This window comes from Sinocyclocheilus rhinocerous, unplaced genomic scaffold (assembly GCF_001515625.1).
Source record: "Sinocyclocheilus rhinocerous isolate Xijiao unplaced genomic scaffold, SAMN03320098_v1.1 scaffold48, whole genome shotgun sequence".
NCBI classification, from domain to species: domain Eukaryota; kingdom Metazoa; phylum Chordata; class Actinopteri; order Cypriniformes; family Cyprinidae; genus Sinocyclocheilus; species Sinocyclocheilus rhinocerous.
This window is the reverse complement of record NW_015635971.1, coordinates 223,322-243,808: the sequence shown is the minus strand read 5'-3', so window position 1 is coordinate 243,808 and position 20,487 is coordinate 223,322. Positions and strand designations below refer to the sequence as shown.

The 20,487-nt window shown below is 36.1% G+C and overlaps 1 protein-coding gene across 4 annotated transcripts in view; it reads right to left on the bottom strand.

Moving 5' to 3' along the window:
• Positions 1-3,157: 3,157 nt before the first annotated feature.
• Positions 3,158-20,487, bottom strand: part of LOC107747514 (epidermal growth factor receptor-like) — a 53,864-nt gene continuing 36,534 nt past the window's right edge. Inside the window, exons 10-28 of one of the 4 annotated variants that reach the window (XM_016562050.1) lie at positions 20,155-20,228; positions 19,939-20,029; positions 19,640-19,839; positions 19,029-19,161; positions 17,900-17,990; positions 17,541-17,698; positions 17,362-17,403; positions 15,966-16,107; positions 15,398-15,520; positions 14,951-15,049; positions 12,484-12,669; positions 10,729-10,884; positions 10,319-10,394; positions 9,900-10,046; positions 8,545-8,642; positions 8,308-8,472; positions 6,271-6,318; positions 4,771-4,873; positions 3,158-4,096 (exon numbers count right to left, since the gene is read on the bottom strand). In XM_016562050.1, the coding sequence (XP_016417536.1) occupies positions 3,747-4,096; positions 4,771-4,873; positions 6,271-6,318; positions 8,308-8,472; positions 8,545-8,642; positions 9,900-10,046; positions 10,319-10,394; positions 10,729-10,884; positions 12,484-12,669; positions 14,951-15,049; positions 15,398-15,520; positions 15,966-16,107; positions 17,362-17,403; positions 17,541-17,698; positions 17,900-17,990; positions 19,029-19,161; positions 19,640-19,839; positions 19,939-20,029; positions 20,155-20,228 (2,482 nt within the window). In that variant the 3' untranslated portion in view covers positions 3,158-3,746. The remainder of the gene's footprint in view (positions 4,097-4,770; positions 4,874-6,270; positions 6,319-8,307; positions 8,473-8,544; positions 8,643-9,899; positions 10,047-10,318; positions 10,395-10,728; positions 10,885-12,483; positions 12,670-14,950; positions 15,050-15,397; positions 15,521-15,965; positions 16,108-17,361; positions 17,404-17,540; positions 17,699-17,899; positions 17,991-19,028; positions 19,162-19,639; positions 19,840-19,938; positions 20,030-20,154; positions 20,229-20,487) is intronic. The other 3 variants (XM_016562052.1, XM_016562051.1, XM_016562053.1) reach the window with 3 other exon arrangements.

Here is a 20,487-nt window from a genome sequence, read left to right as displayed (position 1 = left end):
TTTTAAGTAGTGGTCTCCTTGAGCCCCTTGCATAGACTGTGCTGTTTCCCATTTTGGGTCTTAAGTAGATGGTCCACTCCGTGGTCTGGGCAAACTTCAGCCTTATCTGAGGGAATTGCTATTCGAGGATAGCTGTGTCCAGGCCTCTAGTGTTATGGTCACTGCTTACATCAGGCTTTGATCTTGGACTAATGATGTTTATGTGTTTGCACTTTAGTGAATCATTTACTGATGGTCCGGATCTCCCTCCTGTGAGCTCCTGGTCGATAACACAGTGCTTCGCTAGCCTACTGTGGGACTGACACTGATTGGGGACCTCCTTCGTATAGTCATCTGAGGGTGGTTATATTCCAGCCATTGTTAAGGCAGGGCGGGCTTACTTAATATAGCTATCTGAGGCTAGCTGTGTTTTAACTGGCAAGTTGCGGTGAGCCCTCTCCTGGAAACATAGCTATCTGAGGATAGCTATGTGCTAGCTGTTCCCCTTTCCTAGAGCCTAGCTATCTGAGGATAGCTCAGTGATTGCTCCCCTGCTTAGGGTTTTAAGTAGCAGTCTCCTTGAGCCCTTACCTAGACAGTGCTGTCTCCCCTCCTTGGGTTGTAAGTAGATAGCTCACTCTCTGTGGTCTGGGTAGTCTCAGTCGGTCCCCCTTTTGGTAGCCCCTTCCTAGGTACATAGCTATCTGAGGATATCTATGTGACAGTTATCTGTCTGAGGATCTGTTATCTATCTGCAGTTAGCTATCTGAGGATATCTATGTGCTAGCTCAGTGACTGCTTCCCTTCTTAGGGTCTTTAAGTAGCAGTCTCCTTGAGCCCTTGCCTAGACAGTGCTATCTCCCCTGCTAGGGTTGTAAGTAGATAGCCCACTCTCTGTGGTCTGGGCAGGTTTGCAGGAAGGCCTTACCTGGCTATCTGGGCTAGTTGTGTATTGTTCATTCTAAAATGGTCTACGAGTCTTCATAAGACCCTTAGGATATTGCTATCTGAGGATTGCTGTGTTCTAGCTCAGCATCTACTCTCCTTAATTTAAGTAGCGATCTCTTTGAGATCCCCCAGAGGCTTTATAGTTTTGCCTCTTTAGTGGTCTTGTGTATCCATGCTCACATAGCATAGCTATCTGAGGATAGCTGTGTTCTTAACTTGGGTTGGATGTTCCCCTTTATCTGAATTGGGTTCCCCCATTCTGCCAGGTTATGTGAGCGGCCCGAGGCATCAGTGGCTTGGTCCCTTTCTGAGGAAAAGCTTGGTGTATGTCTGTCACTTCCTTGGTCTCTCACCAGGTGGACAGGCATGCGCCTTGGCATGGCATAGTTGGCATTTCATTCACCATTGTGTCCACTAGAGGACACAGTGTGGAGTTCCCTAGAAGGGGAACGTCTCGGGTTACGCTTGTAACCATGGTTCCCCGAAAGGGAACGAGACGTTGCGTCTCCTCGCCATGCCTTCAGCCTGCCTGTTTACGTCTCCTTCAGACAACTAAGTTGGTGACGTATTCAGCAGGTGCCCTTTTATGCTTCTGGGCATCCGCCTATGACGTCACGGGCCACGTGGACCAATAGGATTGGCGTTGTTTTACACGTGCTTCAGACACCGGTCATGCTGGCAGCATTCCCCATTATGTCCGCTAGAGGACACAACGTCTTGTTCCCTCTCGGGGAACCATGGTTACATGCGTAACCCGAGATGTTCTTTAACCTTGCATCTTGTTCACACGTTTATGATCATAAAAGTGGGTGATATGCATAACTGTCAAGTTCAAGCATGACTATTAATTATAATTATTAATTCAAAAAGCTTTGATGAAATTAGCTCTGATAGCAGTTAAAACACAACTGATGTTATCACACGCAATTTACAAGTACAGACCAACTCTCATAAAAACAAGTCTTTATTGAATTTACTTATATAACAAAAGACAAGAAAGGACATTGTCATCATATTTTGAGGGCAAATGCAAATTTTCAAAGGAATGATCAAAGCAAGAAGGATAGTGAATTTAAGATATCCAACCACATTACTTTGTTTTGTGTAACATAGCCATCATAGAGATCAAGTCTGTGAGATATGTGTCAGATTTATTGAGTTACTATTACAAAAGACAAGAAAGGTACAGGAGGGTGAAGACACATGGACAAACAAACAGACATGGAATATATGAGTGACCCCATATGTGGTTTTTATGACAATGGATAAAATACTCTGTTAGATATAATAATGCAAATACCAGCCATATATTGTACAGTTCTGTACAAGTACCAGTCATATGTTGGCCTTTGGAAGAAGCTGAATCTATCCATACACAGTTCATCGTCACAGCCCTGTCCACAACAGCCAACATTTCCAGCTAAAACATAGCAGTTAAATCTTGAATTTAACTCAAATTTGACTTTCATTCACAGCAGAGAGGAATTAAACAACCTCTGAGTTCAGCTTATATAGTGTACCCAAAAAGAATTTGGACGCTTGAGTCACTATTAAAATGTATAAATGGCTTTGCATTAGCCCATGATATCAAAACAAAGGGCATTTAATGTACAGAAATGTATTGAAAACACATTTTTAGTCCAGTTTATTAGGTTTTCAAAATATTAAGTAGTAGTAATACACTACTGTTCAAATGTTTGGGGTCTGTAAAATATTTTTTTTCAAAGAAGATATTTTGAAGAATGCTGGTAATCAAACAGTTGATGGTCCCCATTGACTTCCATAGTATTCCATAGTATTCAACAACTGATTGGTTCTTCAAAATTCTTTAAAATATCTTCTGTTGTGTTCAACATAAGAAAGAAACTTATACAGGTTTGAAACGACATGAGGATGAGTAAATGATAATAACATTTTCATTTTGGGGTGAACTATTCCTTTGACTCGACCGCGACCAGATCTCTTAGAAAGTAGTCTTTACATGTGTGTCGACGAGCTTGTTTCATGATATGCCATTTCAGCACACCAGCATATTTCTACTGGCATCGACGTTGGATTAATATCCTGTTGTCATTCATAGTATATGCTAACTTGGTGACTAAGAAACATATCTTATTATTATGATTTTAAGTAATAGTTTTTGTTGCTTAATATTTTTGTGGGAACTTTTTTAGGATTCTTTAATGAAAGTTCAATTTTTTGTAACAATGTTAAAGGCTTAACTGTCACTTTTGATGAATTGAAACCTTGCTGAGTAAACACATTTAATAATGTCTTACTGAATCCAAAGTTTTGAAAGATGTCACTTACTTTAATATTTCGTATCTAATGCAATGGATTTTTAAAAGTGACTTAAGTGTCCAAATACTTTGGTGCAACTATATCTTTAAAAGTTTCATGATTACAGACACTATTGAGCACAGTACAATGGTGTTTGCTCATTTCAAACATTATTAACATGACTGAAACCAGATTACCTAAAAGCAGTCTTTACATGGGTCGACAAGCTTGCTTCATGATATGCCATTTCATGCATGTTTCCACTGGCATCGATGTGGGATTCATATCCTGTCGTCATTCATAGTCACTTTGGAGAGAGCCACAGTTGTTTGATCCAACCAAGTCTAGCTCAAAACAAAACAAGCATATTTGAAAGGTAGCCCAGGTAATGAAAAGCTCTTTCTGTCCTTGACGGCAGGCATACCTGTCTGACAACTCGGCAAAATGTCTCCCTGTGTATCCGCTATAAATAGATGTCCTTCCATCTTTTACCAACTGTAAAGTGGCTCATTTTAACAGTTGCTCTTCTCCGTAATGTGCTAGTGCAATTCCAACCCCATGTATTCTGCGTTTTCTGCAGCCGGTAAGTGGCCATTGGTTTTGAGCTCCAGGGGGCAGAAGTCCTGCTGGTAGTCAGGGTTGTCCATGCTGCTCTGGGGGTTGAAGCCCCGAACGCTGAAGAACGGCTGGCTGGAGAGGAGCTGCATGTGGGACATGTTCAGATACTCGGGTGGGGCGGCAGCAGCGGGGCTCTTAAAGCAGTTCAGGTATTCTTCCTCAGTTTCGTCCAGCGCTGATGAAGAGTGCGGAAGTGTGCGAGGGGGTCCAGGGTGTTGGTATATTGGGTTGGTCATGCTGGACATCAATGATTCATTCTGGTTGATATATTCTGGGAAAGAGGACAATATGGGGTTAAATAAACAATTTATTCCATCAATTATTTTAATTAGCAGTTCATTAAGATGTACTAACTCTACATACAAAAATACCCTGATGGTGCTAGCATCTATTAAAATTACTGGCACCTAAAATCATTTAATTTCCCTCATGACATTCCAAACCTATGCAGGCCCTTAAGGGACTTGGTGATGAATAAGAATGAGATCGAAGTCTCTTGCAAAACCTTTACGATCCCCCAAGAAACTTTGTGTGTGCATGCAAAAGTTTTGTAAGTGCCTGAAAACTTTGTTCGCTTGAGAAATATTTATGATTGGCTGAGAAACTTTGAGTTTGCATGCAAAACCTTTGCCATCCCCCCAAGAAATATTGTTTTTCCTCTCATCTCATATATATTTTCTTCCATCACCATATTCCTTTAGGGGCTCCAGACAACCTTGTATGACTTCATTATATATTTTGAAAAACGTAACTGTTCACAGTGGGCAAGATTTTAATATTCTGAGATTTCAAAGCTAAATTTGAAGTGTTTTTAGTAAAAAGAGACTTAAAAGTACGGGCTGTTCCTAATGCAAAAACCTAGAGCCCACAAGTAGTGTGCACTTACTAGCCTGTCAGCCCCTGATGATTTTGTTTTATGTAAAAAAGCTGTGTGAAAATTTGTACCATTCCAACCTGGAGCGGGCTGGAAGTCTCCCTCGTGGAAGCGTTCTGTCGGGTCTGGGATGTAACGCAGAACCAAGCTGTTCTCCCTTCCTGGGTAACCATTCTGAGAGAAAGTAAAAGCTTATTAAAGCAAGTGTCATCATGGTTAAACCGTTCTAATTTGTTGAATTGGTGGGTTTTTGTTAAATGTGAGCCAAAATCATCACAATTAAACCAACCAAAGACTTAAACTACTTCAGTCTGTGTGCACTGAATTTATTTAATACACGAGTTTCACAATTTGAGTTGAATTACTGAAATAAATTAACTTTTCCACGACATTTTAATTTATTGAGATGCACCTGTATATATATATATATATGCAGGGGAATTTATTTTGTAGAAGTATTAAAACTGAAATGCGCATGCTATAACCACATGCTATAACAATTGCTACTGCAATCTTAAAATCTATTGTATTTATTTATTTGGTTGTGCGAGTTATTAGTTAGCAATGTGATACCGTCTTGATGTCTGACTTTTTAGGTTTGTCTTGATGGTTTTTCTTCATCTACTTCTGTTTTGAATTATGGAGTACCTCAGGGCTCCATTTTGGCCCCTGTTCTGTTCTCATTATATATGTCTCCTTTATATATGAGTTGCATTTTTATTAAGCTTGGGGTGTCCTTTCATTTTTATGATGGTGACTCCCAAATTTATTTGCCCTTGAAGCACAATGACAAAAAAGGCGTAAGGTCCTTTAGCCGTGTGTCTGTCTGATATCAAGTTTTCTTTCATTTTTTTTTAACATCTTAATGAAAGCAAAGCAGATGTTATTGTGTTTGGGCCTTCAAGCACTTTAGGTATCTCTGATTGTGACTTGGGAGATTTGCTCTCTTATATATAAAACTTTCTGTGAAAAGCTTGGGTGTTGTTTTTGATTCTGCACTTAAATTTGAAAAACAGAAAAATGCTGTAGTGAAATCATTTCCCCCCCCAATTAAAATTGCTATCTAAGGCAAAGAGTTTCTTACATTTTGCAGAGTTTGAGAGAGTGATACATTTTGACTTGACTACTGCAATTATCTTTATATTGGTATAAGTCAATCTAATATCAATTGTCTTCAAATGGTTCAAAATGCAGCTGCCAGATTCCTGACTGGCACCTGGAAATTTGATCATATCTCCCCTATATTATGCTCTCTGAACTGGCTGCTGTTCCATGACAGAATTGTTTTTAAAATTGTACTTTTTGTGTTTAAAGCTCTGACCGGATACTACTTTACTACTATATTAAAAACCCAAACTTATAAATGCTCCTACATTCTAAGGTGAATCACTTATTAGTGTTTTGATGTCTCCGCCCCTTATTGCATTGCAGTCTATAAAGTGTATACACACTTTTTATGTTTTTGATGTTTATTTTAGTATGGTTTTTACAGCACAGTGGTCAACTCCTCTTGTTTTTATTGTGCTTTATAAATAAAATTAATTTCATTTGATTTGATATGAGTAACTTACCCCGTTTCTGCTATGACAGTTCCCAATGCTGCTGTTGAGACTCTGAAACAAAAATAACCATGTGTTTATTATTAAATCTTTAAAAACAAGTATGTATTTGTAATGTAAACCAAATACTGTTGTGAAATAAATCTTTCACTAGTTTTTCTATAAATAGTGCAAGTGGGTGTTGGAAGCTTGTTTGAATTAAATTGGTGATTCTAATAATGCAACCCCAACTGAGTGTAGCATTATTATATAAACTTGTCCTTTAATAACTTGCATATACATTGCAATGCCATTAAAATGAGCATATTTCACATTCTACATTATTTTAATTTATTGTAATGAACACATTTTAATATGGGAGGGGACATGAAACATTTAGATCAAGATTTAAAAAAAAAAATGCAGTACTGTACAACTACCGATCTTGTTTTGAAGACCCTTGTGATAGTGATGTAGTACACATGTAATGTAATGTATTTTTTTGCATTATTTCTAGTCGATGTTTGTACAATGGTTAATCCATTCAACTGACATATAAAGATGATGACTGAGGACTGGATAAATCTTTGTAGTCAACACCACGTGCACAAAACAGGCCTGTACCTGTTTCGAGGAGAACAGAACCCAGCCTTATTGAGGCTCCTGGACCATTACAAAACGCGTTCATAAAACACCAGGAACTAGGGGGAAAAAAAACACAAGCTAAATAAGCTACCATCTGTCAGAGAAACTACAGCCTTAAATGGCTATGCCTCAATGACTGTGTTATAGAAGACTCTGTCTGAGCTCAAGGTCTTCATTCTGCCAAAAAAAATTTAACAAGTGTTGACCGTGAAAGCAATCAGACTTGAAAGGCAGAAGGAACTTTGCACACACTCAGCGGCAGGCTTGAGGCCAGGAAACACTCAGAACGCTGAGGCCTGGCGAGTCCTCTTGGACAGACATGCTTTGCTTTTCTGCTGCGGAACGGTCATTAATCAGGAGGCAGCTGGGAGGAAGCGGGGGAGAGGCCGGAGAGACAGAAGGACAGCGGAACAGGAAGAGAGTGAAGGAGGCCAGGCCAGAAGAAGACGAAAATCAGGCCAGGTACATACGCCTCTGCAATATGAACTTTCATTCCTCTTGAGTGAAAGCACACAACACTGTCTGATATCCGATTTGATATCGCATCCAGTCACTGTATTATTGGTACCGCAAGGACTTTTTAGCTGTGACAGAGGTTTTAAGACGGGCTGTCCATAGGCCACTGCATTCATTTAGTATATAATTTAGTACAGAATATAGAACTCTAAATTTGATTTTTGCTCGCCTACTCTGATCACATTTTTTTTTCCAATGGAATCACAATACACAGTATTGGTTATGGGCTAATATTAGAGATTTCTTCACTTATTGGCATTGTGTAATATTGGATGTATATTGGCCGATATTCGTGCATGCCCTTAAATGTAAAATGTAAAACTGTTTTTAACTGAAAATGAATACTCATTTTTCATATTGTAATTAAGATGCTGTGATGCCTACATAAACTTAATTTTTTAACTATTGAGTTTATTTTTTTTTATTTAAACAAAATAGTATACATTTTAATATTGGTAATGTAGGTAGCAAGGCTGCATTTACATGATCAAAAAACAGTAAAAACAGTAATATTGTGAAATTTAAAATAACTGCTTTCTATTTTAAAACATTTTAAAAAGTAATTTAGTCTTCAGTGTCACATGATCAAGAAATATTTCTTATTATCAGTGTTGAAAACATTGTGCTGCTTAATATTTTTGTTGTATATTTTCATGATATTTTTTGTTCAGGATTTTTTATAATTAGAAAGTTCAAAAGAACAGCATTTATTTGAAATATATTTTTTGTAACAATGTAAAAAACATGTTACAAAACATCATGTTATGTTGTACGGTGTCTTTATCATTTTTATAATGAGGTTGAAACTGTATATTAGAAATGAGCTGGTATTTGAAATGACTAACAGAATGTAAGGAAGGCATTTCATGAACTGAATATGAACCAGTAGCGCGTGTCTGTGTGTATTACCACAGAGTGCAGCAGCTGCGTGCGGGAGGTGCTGGGGCTGCTGAAGAAGCTGTGATTGGGCACTAAATACTCATCTGCATCCACGGCTTCGTCCAGCTCTCCGCTCATCAGACTGCGGTAGAACCTGGAGTCAGAAGGACTGGGTAAATGCATCCGATCGTCACCCTGTTAACAGGAAAACACGGATCAGTGATCAGCAATGCTCCAGTGAAGAATTCAGATTTGTGTTTCTCTTACCTGAATGACGAGATAGCGGGACGGGTCACGTGCCATTTTAGTAAACTCCGCGATGAGCTCCCTGAAGCGAGGTCTGCTCTCTGCATCAATCATCCAACCTGGATGAAAACAGTGACGTGATGATAAAGGAGATGATGAAAAAAACTCTAAATGTATAATCTCCTAACCACTCTAATGTTGCTTCAAACTCATTTTTTTTTTGTTCAGATTCAATTAAATTAGGGATGCACAATATATCAGTATCATATTGGTTATTGGTCAATATTATAGACTTTTTAATTTATAGGCATCGTTTGATATAGGATATTGGCCGATATTGGATATTTAATTGTGTATGCTCAAAATGAATCCTTGAAAACACTAATCATTTAAATGTAATTTTATTCATCGATCTCAATCTTCATTTCATATACTATAATGTTGTGATGCCTGAATTTACTTTCAGAAATTAGAATGATAGTTTTAGTGTTTTATTTTGAATTTAATCAAACAAAATGTCATTTGAAGTTAGGGTAACACTTTATTTTAGGGTCTCTTAACTAGTTGCTTATTAGCATGCATTTTACTAGAATATTAGCCATTTATTAGTACTAATTAAGCACATATTAATGCCTTATTCTACATGACCTTATTCTACATCCCTAATCCTACCCAATACCAAAACTTAACAACTACCTTACTAACTATTAATAAGCAGCAAATTAGGAATTTATTGAGGGAAAAGTCAGAGTTAATAGTGAATAAGTGTTCCTTACTCTAAAGTGTTACCGAAGTTAGTCAGCCATAACTTGACAATATTATCAATTTAATAATATAAAATAATAATAATATTAATAAGTAAATCGGTATTAAATGATCAATGCATCCCTAAATAAAGAGTCAACGCTACTACAGCTATATACAGAATGATGAATTGCTAAGTAGATAAAAAAAATGTTTTTCATGCTTTCTTCATATATTATCTTACAGAGGGAACTAAATCTGTCACTGGTTCCCCCTCATAACAATTGATTTATGGAAACAATATGTATAAAACACACAAAGCCATTGCTTTTCCAAATAGATGGGATACCTTTACTGGAAAAATAGATTTAACAATTGTATGGCATATTAATGGGTTTCATGTGTGAAAAATCAAGCGTAGCGTTAGTTCTGGCAGGTCACGTTATTCAAGCGCGCATCAGCTGACTCCATGGATGCGCAGGGAGTTCTTGCCCAGAACCATACCGCCAATCCAAACTGTATGCTAATCGTCAATCATATTTGACAATAGTGGTCCTGACAGAACCATTGATTAAACAGGAAGAAAGTACTACATATGTCTACTTCACAATACAGCAATGAATCAAACTTACATTTGACCATTATCATGTACACATCAATGGTGCAGATAGGAGGCTGTGAAAGTCTTTCTCCTTTCTCTAGAACTTCGGAAATTTCACTTGCAGGAATTCCATCATAGGGCTTTGTTCCAAATGTCATCAGTTCCCAGACTGTCACACCTAAAGTAGTGTATCATTCAATGAACAACTGATACATTCATTCAATACTGAGAGATCCTCAGCTTTAAAACAAAGCTATTAAAAGTCAACATGAATCAAAATCAACCCTATCCACTTCCTACAATTTCAAAGAAAACTTTTTTTTCTTAATGAGTTTTCCTTTGTACTCTGAAACCTACTAAAGTAAAACGGACCAAAACTTTTTAATGTTAACTTTAATGTCTGAAAAAAGCAATGACAAATATTTCTGCTATTAGCAAACTGTTTCTAACCATAACTCCAGACGTCACTCTGGTGGGTGTATGTCCTGTGCAGGATGGATTCCAGCGCCATCCATTTTATTGGCACCTGTTGAAGGATATAAACGGACAACATGAAATCTCTATTTCAAATGTTATAATTGGAAGTGAACACATTGGATGCATTCTAAAGATGAACATCTGATTGTTAGTAGTCCTAGTCTTATACTGTTGAGACACTAATAAGGCCACAATCATCACTTCATTAGTTTTTATAATAGTTTACGGTAAAGCACTAAGGCATTTTAGACATAACAGTATGAATTTCTGTAAATTATGTGTACTGTGAAAAGAGCTATACAAAATATTTTAAATTGGTTTGGACAGTTTAGGAACAGTTTTTCACTTAGTTATCCACTTTCTCACAAAAAGAAATAACAGACCTTTCCACCATCTGCGTGATATTCCTTCTCATCAGCATTCAACAGCTTGGCCAGGCCAAAATCAGTGATCTTTACATGTTGAGGGGTCTTCACCAGCACATTACGAGCAGCCAAGTCTCTGTGCACAAGATGGCGCTCTTCTAGGTAACTCATTCCCTAATAAAAGTCAGAGAAATTCAAAAGATTTGTTGACATGAGCTAATATAATGATGTACTCCTTCAAGCGGGAATGAAAATTCAATGGTAACAGAATAAAATTAATTAATGTGGCCTTCATGTCCACATATCATCCCAAAAGCTTCTAAATATTTAATGATACAGGAGCATTTACATTTGGCAGTTCGATCATGCAATCATGAAAAGACCAAGTGTAAAGTGTTTATGAGCCACATACAGAACCTTTATCAGATCCAAACGGAACAATGTCATCATATTGAGACACATGGAGGGAAAAATAGTGGTAATCAAACACTGCAATACTTCAATATGCAGCTTTTTTTTTTAAATCATCACAGAAGTGAATGAATTCCTATTATTTGCATATATGAATAGTAGATTGTTATGCATTTTGAATGTAAATGGAACTTCCATACTGAATCTGATAGCAAACTGACTAATCACGACTGTAAAGTGACTAAAGTAAATGTAAATAGGCTCTAAGAAGTGCCCTGATAAGGGAAAACATAAATTAAACTGGGGTGGCCCATCAATTAATAATCAAATTAATTGTTGATAATCATTATGAATAATTTTATTTAAAATAATCAATTTAAATGATATAAAAAGAATAATAACATATTAAAAGACTTATTTTTAATCATTTAATTTTTAAATTATTAAAATAATTTATTTAATTTTTTTTATTAATTGTACTGAATATTGAAAATTGACATTTCAAACAAACAAAAAAAAACCTGTTCATTATCAAATCAAATGTCATTAAGTGACTGATCGAGTAAAATAAGTGTAAATAGACTCTAAGAAGTGCATGGATAAGGGAAAATATTGTATGGATCATTAGGGGAGAATGGGAAACACAACTGTTACAGAAATTACTGTGCAAATTGATGATATTCAAAAAAGTCAGACAGTATTTGAGAACATGAAAGTATATTTGATCAAGCTTTTCTCGGAATGTTAAATCATCATATCAACCATATCGCTACATTTTCTAGTCATATTCTGATCAAAGTTTCTCTCAAAAAAGAAATGTTATTCCCTCAGCAGTGCAGCCTGTCTGCTAAAAGAATCTTCACAGCTACTGATTTGCACTTCAGAAATTAGATATGACTAAAAATTTTGAATATTTGTGAGTTGTGAGTGATATTACCTATTTTTAGTTTCATATCATCAGCAAGAAACCTGGATAGGCATATCAGTTCATTCTAAATCTAAAAATATATTCATACATCTTCTAGTTTTACTTTAAACATGATGTATTAAACTGCATTTTTCACCTTTTTCCTTCTTTCAAATAGGGCAATTGAGAAATGGGAGAAAATACTGTGGCGTAAACTAAACTAGAGAAGCATATCAATTAATAATTAATCAAATTAACTGCTAATAATTGTAATTAATAATTTTATTTAAAATAATACATTTAAATAATAAAATAAATGTTTAAAAAAAAATATATATATATATTAGAATATTTATTAAATTGACACATTAAATTGACATCTCAAAATATGTTCATCATCAAACGAAATGACTCAGTGGTTAGCAGAAACACAATTAAAAGAACAATCCATTTACCTTAGCAATCTGCACACACCAGTTGAGCAGGTGTTGAGAGCCAATGTTGTCCTTATTTTCTCTGACGTAGTCCAGCAAACAGCCGTAGGGCATCAACTGGGTGATAAGTTGGATGGTGGAGGTCAAGCAGATGCCGAGCAGACGACACACGTGAGGATGCTCAACGCTCGCCATCACATAGGCCTCCTTTATATACAAACAAATGAGGTCAGCACAAATGCACCATATACATAATATACAGCAGCACTGACAAATACAGTCGCTGTGTATAGTCCCTACAGACTTAAAACTAACAAATGAGGTGCCTAGAGTGCATTACAAAATATTTGCAGGGATGGAGGCCTGGAGATCTGAAGAAAAATGCTTCAGGAAAAAGTAAACTTCGCAGAAACATAATCTGTTTTTTTTTTTTTTTTCAAGACAACTTAGAGTCATTACCACCAACCTTTTCCTTTCAAAAAATGAGGGAGTGACTGGTCTCAATCTCAGTCTCGATTTCATTAATTTTTTCAATTCTTTTTTTTTTCTTTTTAATATTCAAAGGACTGTTAGATTTCAGTTTCTGCAGACTCTCAAAAAGTTATACTGTACTGGGTGTTTACATACATGAGTTATCTTCAAAGTGACCTTGAGAAGCGGCCTGCGCAGCCACATCCTCACAATCAAAGAGAATATTGGAGGAAATTACATTCTTTGTGCTAGAAAGGTCTTGTTTGCTGTTGCAGTGATGGAGCGCATGCAGAAAGCAGGAATTCCTCCTCCAAGTTTTCTGTTCTATATCAACTCCACACAACATCCAGCGGGAACTGGTCAGGTTACCCTTTAACTCAAGGTTATATAGTATAAAATTCAGCTGCGCTCTTCATTGGAGAATAAGGCCTTTTCTGCACAATCATCATCTTAACTAGAATGACAAAATGTTGATTTTACTGTCTGTGTTTACTGAAATAATTGACATGTTAACTGGATCACACAGATACAGCACAGATGCATGAATAATCACATTATAGGCAAAGAATGTAGAGAAAAGTGTTTGATTTTAGTGAAATACAAAGCCAACTTTCAAATTTTGTCAAAATTTAAAATGTTTTCTTTCACTCGCTAAAGCATGCTGGAGTAATTAGTACGGATGCACGATATTGTATTTTTGCCAATATCCGATATGCTGATATTTTTCAACTCATTTTGGCCGATAACCGATGCCGATACCGATATATTTCCTTTTGTTTGGAAACAACACCAAATCTCTCCTGTGCAGAAATTATAAGCAAATTATTTTTAATTTTGGTTAGTTTTTAAAAAGAACTTAGAATTTGTTAAATTAAATAAACAATAATGAAGTTATTTTATAATGACAGTACATTGAAAATTTGAAAATAACTATAAATAAACTATAGTCAAACACTGCATTTAAAAAAAAAAAAAATTCAGAAAGATGCAGTGGTAACCATAACATTTTATTTTAAGATTTAAAATTTTTTTTATGGTCTAAAGCAAAAGAGTTGTAAAAATTCAGAAAATCTTTTAGAGCTCATAATTTGTTTAAAAAATATAACATATTACACATTAATGAATAAATCAGTATATATAAAATTATTTAATTTAAGTTTCATTTTTGTGATTCATTTATTTTTGTTCATGTAAGCTATAGCATCTGACCTTTAAATCAAAACATACTCATGATTTTATGGCATCAATTACTGCTTTATTTAATCAAACACAGTCTAAATATTATTTGTGTATTTTGCTTTCATTTGATTAGAAGGAGGCCAACAGTGCCCCCTATGGAATTAAAACTCCTTGGGCATTAGGGCCCGGGGGAGGCTGCCGCTGCATGTGCTATTACTGTTGACTATATCACATATCACCAAATGCGTCATTCTGTATTCTCAGTTTAAATGCAGCGATCCAAAACAGTGAATCCAATCACCATTCAGGCAAAACTTTGCTTCAAGAATGAGCCACACTGCTGACGTGATCTAATCGCACTGTTGATGTGATCTAATCGCTAGCACACCCTGAGCACATGTGAGTTAATGTATGCCTCTTATCGGCAAGACATATCGGCATACTTTTTCATATCGGGCCGATGCCGATATTTACATTTAAAGCCTTTATCGGCCGATTCCGATATTGGTCCGATAATATCGTGCATCCCTAGTAATTAGCACATATAAAAAAATATGAGTCCAGATTACAGTGTCCCAAAAAGTATTTGGAAATTTAAGTCACACTTAAAAGCTAACTTCACTGCATTAGATACAAAATATCTAACCAAGTGGCAACTACAAATAACTTCAATTGTTTGGCAATTTCAGCCAGCCACTTCACTTGTTAAAAGCCTCTTTAATTGTCTATGCAGTATTTTCAGCAGTAAACTGACAACAAGACCTTGAGTCACAGTCTAAGTCGTGAATAAGGTCAAATGTGACAGGACAAAAACTGAGATTCAGACTTTAATACTCACATCCAAGATCTCCGTGTTTGCTTTGGGAGACGTGGCTTCTCGTAATACCTTAATGGCGACGGGGATCTTCACACTCTCTCCCTCTGGAACCCACAAGCCCTGCAGGAACAGACATCTATCTGTCTTAATATTTCATGTTGCAATCAAAGCAACACCCAGTGTTTTGTAACCGATGAGGTTTCACAGCTGAAATCATCCTGAGATAAAAAGATAACATTTATGGCTACAGATCTAGAGAAAATTAAATAGGCATCAAAAGAGGAAAGAAGAAAAGCACGTAGCAACAAGTATTTAAATAAGCAACCTTAAAGGGACAGTTCACCCAAAAATGAACATTGTCATAATTTACTCACCCTTAAGTTGTTCCAAACCTGTATGTAGGGTGAGTAAATGATGACAGAATGTTCTTTTTTGAGTGAACTATCCCTTTAAAGGGAGGTCAGTCACCTTATACACAGTGCCGAAAGCTCCGGACCCAAGCACTTTGATCTTCTTGAACTCCGTCTCTTTGAGGATGCGCAGCAAGGCCTGGTTGGGGGCTTCGCCACTGGGGGTCAGAGGCTCCACTAGCTTTAGAGACAAATAAGAGTCAGGAAAGCTCCCCTCCACACATAAACACACATCCTGTCTTTGAATTAGCATGGGCTGGCATTTATCTGTATTCATGGAAGCTATTGCACCTCAATGACTGATTTCCATCAGCATTCATAATATTCACTGTTGACACTACAACAGTAAGCTGGCTTCACTGAATTGATCTTACTTGGTTTCACCAAGCTCTGCCAGCTCTCTTCCTTTAATGGTGTGTGCACACCAAAAGCAAATGTAATTATTTGCTCGAGTAGATAACATCCAAAGTCAAAGCAAAGACGTGAATTACATCCTGTATGTAATCTAGAGCGAGTAACACACTGCGAATATTCGCTTAGCTTTTGGTGTGCACACACCATAAGCGTTTGGTTGTTTAACAGTAGATCCTCAGAATATTCAGATTATGGTTGTCTTGAGGTCTTACCTCTCTTTCTTGCAGGAGTCGTCGTAGGGTTCTCTTCCTTTTGATGTGCCGTCTGCGCAGTAGAACAGCAACTCCTAGACCCAGGATAACAAACGCCAGCAGACTTCCAACCACACCAGCGGCAATCATGGGCAAACCGGAACTACAGGAACATTACGGAGTTAAACTTTTTGCATGTAGTGGAAGACGGTCCTCTCTTGACCATAGATGTCACTAAATCTCAAAATTGATTGAGTAGTTATGCTCTTATTGATGTTGAATTTTCATCTGAACATCGACATTTGCGAGAATTATTCCATTCGAACTGTTTTGAGTTTAACATTTTTTTTGTCATTGGATGATTTTTTTTTGTCTATTTAGGTGTGAATGAACTTATAGAAATTTAGATTTGAAGGGTAAAAAACTGTTTTTTATTTGAAATAAGAAATAAGTTAAACCCTAGGCATAAGAGGACCCCCTCAGAATTGGGACGGAGGTTCTCAGTGGCATGTCGCTGTTTTTATTGTTTAATTAAAAAAATATATTTATGAATTATATTATTATTTATGAATTATTATTTCATATTTAATTATTCCATGAATTATATGTATATTTCAACCATTTTCATTATTCATAACTTATAAGGCCAATCAAGAGGAATCATGTCTGAATTTGGTAACACTTTAGTATAGAGACCAATTCTGTCTATTAACTAGTTGCTTATTAGCATGCCTTCTATTAACATACTGGCTGTTTATTAGTACTTATAAAGCAAATATTCATGACCATATTCTACATCCCTAATCCTACTCAATACCTAAACTTAACAACTACCTTACTAACTACCTTACTAACAGCAAATTTGGAGTTTATTGAGGTAAAAGTGGTTTGGTTTGTTAATGGCGAGAATTGGACCTTAAAATTATATATATCCATTGACAAATAATATATATATATATATATATATATATATATATATATATACAGTACATTAAATATTAATAAATAAATTTTATTACTAAAGACAGACTGTCAAATGATGGATGGATTTTGCATACTCAAAATCAAAAATCAGATGACAGCTCAGATTCTCATTCTCTGCGGGGCTTTTTTCATCCCACTTTTCATGATTTTCAATTTCCTGATATAAAAACTATATTTATTCCTTTCATTTATAAATGAAATAAATGAAATTTCATCAAATTTAATTTATTCCTAGACATCCACTGTGATAAAGGCTTGAGTATTTGGTATCATTTTCTAAAAATATGTTCTAATTCACAGCCTCTTTATTACTTTTTTTTTTCGACAGAAACTATGGCGATTTATGAGGATGAACATTCTTGGGATTCTTGGGATATTCTGGAAAAGTGGAGAAATATACAACAAAGTATTACGAGACAGATTCATTTCTTACCCTTTGAAATCTTTGCAGTCTTTCAGATCAGGCCCAGTACATCTGCAAAGCAAAACATGAAATTCATCAATCACAACTAGTGCACGCTGCAATCCCTGATGAACCTGGTTAAATTGCACAAATGACCGTTTCATGTCATTACATTCAAATTAAAGCATCATATACGATGCCTCTCTCACCCCTGGGTGCAGTTCTCATGACAGGGCTGGCACACTCGCATCCTGTCAGTGTATTTCCAAATGAGTATGTCTTTCTCTCCCGGTATGCCTTGCGGGCAGCGTGGTACACAGTGCGGCCCATCTTTGTAGTTTGCACAAACAGTACATTTGTCGGGTCCCTGGACAAAAGCTGGCAATTAGATGGCAACAAGCAACTTTTCTACAGTCTTCAAGAGATGTGAATTTAATGATGTGCCTCCAGGACAGAAAACATTGGCTTGAGAGACTGGTGTGCTGCCATCAGCTTTTAAAAAAATAAGAATAAACACTATTTACTGACAGCAGAACATGTGGTACTGTAGGACTGGTTTGATACTTACAGGGCCGGTGCAGGTCAGGGTTTCATTCATGAGCAGACATTCAGGATCGCATTCGACACACGTTTGATTGACCTCATATTCACGTGGCTCACTGTATGGACAGAAATCCATTCTGGTCAATATAGTTGAAATCATCATTGAAAAAACAAATGGTAATACTTTAGTTTAGGGACCAGTTCTCACAATTAACTAGTTGCTTATTAGCATGCATATTACTACTAACTGTTTATTACTGCATATACTGGCTGTTTATTAGTACTTATAAAGCACATATTAATGCCTTATTCTACATATAACCATATTCTACATCCCTTAATTCTACCCCACACCTAAACTTAACAACTACCTTACTAATTATTAATAGGCAGTAATTAGGAGTTTATCAATGCAAAAGTCAGTTAATAGTTAAATAGTGAGAATTGGTCCCTAAACTAAAGTGTGACCAAAAAAAATCACTTAACACCAAAAGTACAGCTAAAGGAGCAAATTCACTAAATAGTTGTGCCACTTTTCCAGACATTTCCATGCCCTGTTTCTATGTTCCTTTCATTAAAAGTAGGCCAAAAAGGTAAGGGATAATGTATAGTCAGCTGACCATAATCACAAAATAAAATAAGTGGTTTACTCCATAAAATAAATAAATAAACAAACAGAAAAAACATACATACATACAGACAGACAGATAGATAAATAAATAAATAAATAAATAAATACATACATACATACATACAGTAAATAAATAAATAAACATTTTATTTATTATTTTATTGATTGAATAAAATAATAATAAAAACAATTTGTATTGATTGAATGCAAAATGCATTTATGCTGACTTCTGGACCTTCAAAGTTTTAAAAATCTTCACCATTTACTTGCATTGAGCTGAAATATTCTTCTTTAAATCTTTATGTTTTGCAGAAGAACAAAAGTCATACATATTGAAATGGCATGAGACTGACAGAATTGTCATATTTAGTGTGTTTTTTTTTAACCTGCATTTTTAATGCAAGATAAAAAATTCAAGATAAGGATTTAAATGTTTGCAATCGGAGACATGGCCTATTGTAGAGCTGTTATTTTGAGTTTAAACATGGATAAACTGAGAAGGCATAACAGAGCTCTCACTCACCCAGCCAGCAGGTTGCAGGAAGCCACACAGTGTTTTTTACGGGTGTAATGCTTACAGGTGAAGCACATAGTGGGACCAGGACCCCAGCAGCCATCATTTGTGCACATCTCATCACATGTGCTGTTCTGATTCGCTGTAACACAGACATTCAGATAAGATATCAACTCAAAAGATAGAGCATGTGTTTTAAATCAACCTTGAGTCAAATGTCTGTAAAAGCAACATTCTATTACAAATGGATGCTTGCATTTGAAGGAATACTGTAGCTCACCCAAAAGAGAGAATTCTGGTACTATTTACTAATGCACCAAACCCGTAATTTTTTTTTATGTTATTTATAAGTTATATGAACTACATTTATGGAGCTTTCATGATATTTTGTGTTTTTTAGCGTGACAGATGTGGTCACTATGAGCCGTGTTTGGAAAAGGACTGTGTGAAAATTGTTTTAAAATTCTCCTTTTGTGCTATACAGAAAAGAAAAAAAAAACACAGCCACATACAGTACAGGTTTGGGATGACATACGGGTGAGTAACCTAAAACAGAACTGTCATTTTTGGGTGAACTAAATTGAAATTATTTGAAAGGTGTTATTGTTTTAATTCATTACCACAGGTGGCAGCATCAGCATTGAATGACATTTTGACAATCTGTTGTTTAGATTTGAAGAGGTGTTTCCAGTGGTCAGGGCTGGTGTAGCAGAGATGCTTATTCTGAGAGATGACCACATCACCATCACTGATCTCCCTCAGAGAACGCAGGCCAAAATATGTGATTTCAGTTTGGGTGACAGCAAAGCTGAATGCACCTCTGTGGGAGCAAGAACAAAATCATTCATTTATGTCGTAATGTCAAAATTCTCTGAGATTGCTGACATATTTGACACTGCAGTATTTTTTATTAACTTACTGCTTTTTTGTACGTCCACGGATGACCTCAAGGTTTTCAAAGGCACTGAGGGACGGCATGTCTTCCGGCCACTGCTGAATCACCAGGTAGCCTTTGAGTTGGGAGAGGAATGAGATCTTCAGGAAGGTTTATGAACACTGAGGGGCCAAAGTTCCCCTACATGACACATCATTTTAATCATTACAAATGTCCAATATTAAACCACTGCATTCTCACCAGTGATTTCTTTTACAGTTTTAAATACATTGAGCTTGGTCGGGTCCAGTCCTGGAGTTTTAGTATGCAGGTCACTGTAAATAATAATAATAATAATAATAAAAAGGATATCAAAGAGTTTGTATATTTTTTGGGCTCAATCACACAAATATGTGACCATGGACCACAAAACCAGTCATAAGGGTCAATTTCTCGAAATTGAGATTTATACATCATATAAAAGCTGAATAAATAAGCTTTCCATTGATGTCTGGTTTGTTAGGATATGTTAGGACAATATTTGGCCGAGATATAACTATTTGAAAATCTGGAATCTGAGGGTGCAAAAAAATC